General features: G+C 40.4%; 1 protein-coding gene across 1 annotated transcript; it reads left to right on the top strand.

The window, feature by feature from the left end:
• Window positions 1–141: 141 nt before the first annotated feature.
• On the top strand, window positions 142–4,634 carry HEMK2 (HemK methyltransferase 2, ETF1 glutamine and histone H4 lysine). The gene is made up of 6 exons (XM_084538366.1): window positions 142–377; window positions 1,014–1,100; window positions 1,732–1,822; window positions 2,561–2,644; window positions 3,362–3,503; window positions 4,189–4,634. The coding sequence occupies exons 1-6, from the start codon at window positions 235–237 to the stop codon at window positions 4,296–4,298; spliced, it is 657 nt and encodes a 218-aa protein (XP_084394492.1). The 5' UTR covers window positions 142–234; the 3' UTR covers window positions 4,299–4,634.
• The last annotated feature ends 1,905 nt before the right edge of the window (window positions 4,635–6,539 follow it).

Genomic DNA, 6,539 nt, shown 5'->3' on the forward strand with positions numbered 1-6,539 from the left:
TCAGCCATGAAGCAGCCCAACGGGCACTGCTTCTCCCCACCTCCCCGAGGCCACGTGACCACCGCGGCCGTTGAGGCGTTCCCAACGGCCACCAGCCCCGCGCTAGGGGCGGGGCGAAGCCGCCGCCGCCATCCCATTGGCTCCGGACGGCTCCCCGCCCCCTCTCCCACATCCGCTTCCTCAGGGCGGTCCGGGAGGGAAGAGGAGGGGAGGGGGGTCCGCGCATGCGCGCCGATGGCGGTGCCGGCGGTGCCCGCGGTGCCCACGCCGCGGTACGAGCACGTGTGGCGGTTCGGGGAGGTGTACGCGCCGGCCGAGGACACCTTCCTGCTGCTCGACGCGCTGGAGAGCGACGCGGCGCGACTGCGGGACGCCGGGTAGCCGCGGCGTGGCGGGAAGCGCGGGGGGGGGAACAGCCAATGGGAGGGCAGGGGGCGTGGCCTGGTGGAAGGGGGCGGGGCTTGATGTTCAGTCATGATGGGGGGGGGGCGCTGGCACCGGCTGCCCGGAGGGGTGAATCTGCTCTGGGTGCCGTAGGAATGCAGCCTGGGCTGTGGATGTGGTGTAGTTCGTGGAAATTGTAGTATTAGGCACAGGAAAACTGGCACGTTTCCCAAATCACAGAATCACAGAATTTCTAGGTTGGAGGAGACCTCAAGATCATCGAGTCCAACCTCTGACCTAACACTAACAGTCCCCACTAAACCATTTCCCTAAGCTCTACATCTAAACGTCTTTTGAAGAATTCCAGGGATGGTGACTCCACCACTTCCCTGGGCAGCCTGTTCCAATGTCTAACAACCCTTTCGGTAAAGAACTTCTTCTTAAATTGCCCTGTGATAAACACGAATCAGTTATATAGGCACATGTAGAGCTGGCAGTTGCTGTGAAGCAGACCACACAAGGTGGGCTTTTAGGGCCCAGCAAGTATTGCATGTTTGGGAGAAGGGCACCTTGGCAGCAGGTTTATATGGTACAAAAAAAAACACTCACCCAGAATTTTCTGTCTTTAGAATTGCCATCTGCCTTGAGATAGGGTCAGGATCCGGTGTGGTTTCAACGTTTCTAGCTTCCATTATTGGATCCGGCGCACTCTACTTGTAAGTACAGCAACGCTTACTGAAGCTGTTGCATGCAATAACAAAGAATATTTTGTCCTCAAAATACATATTTTTCCATTGCACAGTCAAAAGCTATATTTCAAGAAATGTGAGCTCAGTTCTACAGATACAGAAAATCAAAGTGAAGGGCTTCTAAACTATTTTCCTCAGGTTCTGTAACAAGTAAACAGTGATGTGGTTAAATTCAGTTTTTCCATTTCTTAGACAAATTACTGAGCTTACACTTGTGTTTACCATGTTGAATCCTAAATCTTAGCCAATGAGTAATCTTACTGAGTTCTGATGACATACTAGTTACCTGATTGTTGGCAGTAACTAAATTTTATTAGCAACTGTATGCATACGTACTTACACAGAGCTGGCATTGAAAAGGTAAACATCCTGTTAAATGTTTGTTTTCACATACTTCAGGTTTCAGAAAGTCATTACAGAATTTCCAGGGCAGTGTTGAGTGGTGTAACTGCTGATACATTGTATTTTCCTGTCTGTTTTTAGCTATTACTTGCAAAGTAAAGGGTACTCACCAATATTGTGTTAGCATATAGTTTGCAGTGTTAAACTTCCAGGTTGAGTAGCTGTTAACTTCCATTTTCTAATATTTTTATTTAAGATGTACAGATATCAATCCGATGGCAGCTTACTGTACACTGGAGACAGCTCTGCTCAACAATGTTCACCTTCAGCCAGTCGTTACTGACTTGGTAAGACAGATGTTTCAGTAATGCCTTCTTCATAATTTCCATTTTACTTTTTAGACACACTGAAAAGTAACCATAAAGTCCAAAAGAACAAATATTCTCTTGATAAGTACAGATGAAAAAAATGATGAAAGGCCAAAGTGCAAGAATAAAATAATACCTTTATGTCTGCAATACGTGTCTCTCGCTCTTCTACATTTCATGTAACGTTGTCTTAAGACTGTTTGAATTGTTCTGCTTCTCTCACACTTAGAAAGTTCCTGAGTCAGGCTGAAGTGTTTGGAACCAAACCAAAGTTGACAGTGCATTGCACTCAAGAAGTAAACAAAATAGCCAAGGATCTACATGTACTTTTAACTAATCCAGTATTACCGGGCTCATGTAGCACAGACAGATGGACAAATAGCTTGTTTTCTAGAGTGGTGATGTAGTTGTATTACAGAAGATTGGCTTCAAATTCAGTTTATTCTCTTATATAAAACTAACTGTTCAGAATTTAAAAAAATATATATTAAATACTTTCTGGTTACTCTAGGTCATTTGTAGGTCTGAATTTCCATTATTACCTCATGAATGCTGAAGTTTTGTAACTTAATGCAACACACTGTATTGTTTTGTTGTTATTGTTTAGGTTGGTCTGTGTTGCAGTTTAAATTAATAGAAGAATATGCAAGACTATGTAACTTTTTTTTTTAATGGAAATGTTTCCTTTGTTTTTGTTATTATTAATTTCATCTGTAGGTCAATGGATTGTCACCGAGATTAAATGGGAAGGTTGATCTACTGCTCTTTAATCCACCATATGTGGTAACACCCTCTGAAGAGGTAGGAAAAAATAGATTTTAAATCCACAATAAAAATAATTCTGCTGTCAGAGAAGATGGCAAATCAAATAAGCTGTGGTACAAAAACTCAGCTTGTAGTTGTTCAGTGACCTTTTCTTAATTTGCAGTGTAGGTTTGTTGTTTGTTTCAAAATAGTAAATGGTTTTGTGGAACCATTCAATAACTGTACAAGTTGTAACAACTGTTTTAGTGAAAATGATTTATCAGAACTGATAGTAAGACTACATGGGAATAAAGATTGCTGGAGGTAGTTTCTCCATCAAGACTTGTTAGACATGCATTTTCCCTTGGAAACCTTCTATAAAAATATCTTAGCATTTTTGTTTTTCTTCTGCTTCCTCAGATTCTGTGTTTGTGAGTCTGATTCTGATACTCAAAGGGTTCAATGGCCATCTTTCACTTGGCAAATGAGATCATACAAGATTACAAGAAAATACACGTAAAGCATGTGACAAAACACGCCTCTTCCAACTAAGCGTTATAAATAGAACTTGAAACAAAAGCAATGCATTCATCTTGTGTGGAGTAGTTCTGAAGGAATTTTGCTTCATAAACCAATCTGCTGAATCAAAGTTGTCAGAGTTCTAATGGCAGATTCCTGAGCACAGAGATCATGATGATGATTCTCTTCTAAGTACCACTGACACTAGTATTATTCTGTATTGAGTAAGATGGCCTTTGCTTTCATTCTTCCTAGGTGAAAAGCCATGGAATAGAGGCATCCTGGGCTGGTGGCAAAAGGGGCAGAGAAGTAATGGACAGAGTTTTTCCACTAGCGGCAGACTTGCTTTCACCAGGAGGATTATTCTACTTGGTCACAATTAAAGAAAATAATCCAGGTAATTGCTCTCCTTTGACCCTTTTGTGCCAAACTAGATTTAACACTATTCATCAAGTTGTTGATCACAACAATGTTCTGGAGGTTATCAGACCTCAGTCAACATGAGCAAAGAAGTACCCAATGTAATTTTAATTTAATGCGGCAATAGCATATTACCTAAGATTGAAAGTTTCAAAGTCCGAAATCTTCTAACTAGGTAATGGAGCCTGGCCAACCCTTTCTTACAAAAGAGAACAGTGTTGTAAACTTATAGGTAAAAAAAAGCCTTCAGCTGGAAATGAGATGTCATTTATTTCTGACCTGCGTAGAAAAGGAATTCGGAATTGCTCCTCTGATCTAATGCTTAATGGGCTGTACAATATGAGGTGGCTTCAAGGACAATGATTATTCTTTCACTGTTTTGATTGATTAGGCAGCTTTTGGGAGAAGGTGCTATGAATTTCATTTTTTCCTGCAAATTAGCTTCATAATTGAACTTTTCATTGTGATAATACCAAAATATGGAACTGCAGTTAGTATAAACTTTGTTTCTTCTGGATGGAAGACTACTTTGCATAAAAAATACTGTCTGAAAGAGTAAAATGATAAATTATAATCTTTGCAGCCTATGTTTTGCAGACATTTTAGCATTGCCTTTTATAGCTGATTTCTGCATTATTATAACACTGTGCTTTCAACTACAGATGAAATTCTGGAAACAATGAAGAAGCACGGCTTAGAAGGCACACGAGCACTTTCCAGACAAGCAGGACAAGAGATGCTTACTATCCTCAAATTTAGGAAACCTGGATAACTGTTCTTACTACGTATACAAGGCATACAGGAAGTTGAATACAGACCACTGAAGCTGTCAAATCATTTCTCACACTCTTAAGGTGTATCCTGACTTCCTGATTACCGCAGTGAAACTGATCATGACTCTGTATTTGTTTCTATTCTAGAGGTCAACCAGCTTTTATCTGCTGTCAGAGTTACAGCTGTCCTCTGGATCTCCACAGGACAGTTGCAGGTGAACTGTGAAATACCCTACCCCATCACATTTTGCACTTCACCACTTTTTCCCTCTGTAAATAAGAATTTGTATATTTGTCTTTGTTGCTTATTAAAAGAAGGTACTTGATGTAATGCTTCCTGTTTTAATAGTTAACTCTATACCTGTGCTGGGTTTAAATATTTGGTGCTACTCGTTTTGATGTCGCAAGAAGCACTTTCCTTTTGCAAGTCTAAAGCACAGTTACTGAGTTTGTTTCTGTAGTAGAGAAACCACATACTTCTGAACTGAAAGATGCAGTAAGTGCATCTCTAGAGCTGAAAAAAAGTAGGCTACTGCTCTCCTGATGTACAGGTTGCTTGTTCTCCCTTCTATGACACTTTACAAGGAGGGTCTGTACCACTGTAGAGATGTAGAGTTCTCATCTGTGAAAAGGTATTGAGGAAAAAAAAAACATATGAGATGCTATTAAGAAGGCTAGTTCCTGGATACCTGAAAACGATAAATATTATGTGGAGAAGTAGAATGAGTCCTCTCTGAAAATCATTATACAAAATAGGAATCTAGTTCCTGAACGCCAGATCCTTACAAAAAGCTTTCCTCTGCAGCTTCCCCCCCCCTGAAGTGCCCACAAAGTGTTCAGCATTACCCCAGGGGCATTATGGTGTGAGGTGGGCACAGTCCCAGGAGGAAGACACTGCTCACATGCAACACAAAGCTAGAGCTAGAGCCACTGTAGGCACACAGCACTGCTAATACCGTCTTGGAGAATGCTTTCAAAGAAACTGTTTGTTAACGTTTTGTGGCAACAGAAATTTAAACAATCAGCTCTCTCTTTTCTTGGGAACTAAAGTCACAAGTTTTTGTGTAGAGTGCTGGGGCATTGGAAAGACTATTCCACTTAAGACTTCAGAACTAAACATATGACTCTCTACTTGCCCAGCCTGCACAAACATTAAAAGTTTTTCCATGTTTGGAACTGACCACCCAAAAAACTCATCTGGGAGATTTAAAAAAAAAAAAAAAAAGTTATAGACAGGCAGAACAACATGCAAGAAATATAAGCGTAGGGCCTGGTAGAAGAAACACTTGACTGCAAGAATAGCTGGATCATCTGAGGATTTGAGATACCATACTGCAAAGTAATGCAAGAAGCTGCTTTTGACTGATACAGGTCACATGTTGATGCTTTTCTGGCATAAAGATTATTCCTTACACTAGCCTGAAGTATATAGAAAAAGTATTGGATAGCAGAAGATATGCACTGGTTATTGTTTCACATCCTAAGGTCACCATTTTCCAACTCAGAAGATTAGTGCCAAACACTGCAATTCAGCATTTCAAGCAGAGCTAGTACATCCCTTTCAGTAACATTTTTTGACAGTATGTTTTTATATAGATGCATATGAACGTGAATATGTGTACACAGGAGGAGGGTTTAGAAAGCAGTTTCAGTCATATAAAGGCTGTTGCTTGGTATTTGTTATAGACTCCCTACTACTTGAAACTACGTTTAACAAAGTGAGTTTTATTGACCAAAGTGAGGCCAGACTCAAGTCTTTGATTCTTATTTCAGAATATCTTGGCCAAGGACTGCCAAAGGTGAGAAAGAGATGTAACCTTGTGGACATCTGTATATGAAATGTTTCCATAGTCTATTTTTCCAGTGAAGAATTTAAGCAGTTTGTGTTCTTGCAACTTACCGACTTGTCAATTATAAAAAGTTACATTTCAGTTCAGCAGCCCCCTAACTCTATAACATTTTATAGTCGACAGTAGACCCTTTGCTAAGCAACACTTCTGGTTTTGTTCAGTTCTCCCTTACTATAAGGAAAGGATTTTGCTTTTACGAATAATTGTGGTTTTGGTGTTATATCTATACTGCTGCTCATCCTTAAGACAATTCTAGAAGGATAACAAGTTAGGGTGCTGTACAAAGGTCACAACATCAAAGGACAATTTTAAGATGTAATCAAAAAACAAAAAAGTCAAAAGACAATTTTAAGATGTAGTTTGATATGTACTATTAATTTCTGGAATTCT

The sequence above is a fragment of the Aythya ferina genome (assembly GCF_964211825.1).
Source record: "Aythya ferina genome assembly, chromosome: 1".
Taxonomy (NCBI): Eukaryota; Metazoa; Chordata; class Aves; order Anseriformes; family Anatidae; genus Aythya; species Aythya ferina.

Bases quoted from the DNA above. Each gene is read 5' to 3' on its own strand.
- HEMK2 (XM_084538366.1), top strand. From the start codon at position 235: ATGGCGGTGCCGGCGGTGCCCGCGGTGCCCACGCCGCGGTACGAGCAC. The intron at 1,101-1,731 runs GTAAGTACAGCA...TTTTTATTTAAG, and splicing joins GGATCCGGCGCACTCTACTT to ATGTACAGATATCAATCCGA. The intron at 2,645-3,361 runs GTAGGAAAAAAT...CATTCTTCCTAG, and splicing joins TGGTAACACCCTCTGAAGAG to GTGAAAAGCCATGGAATAGA.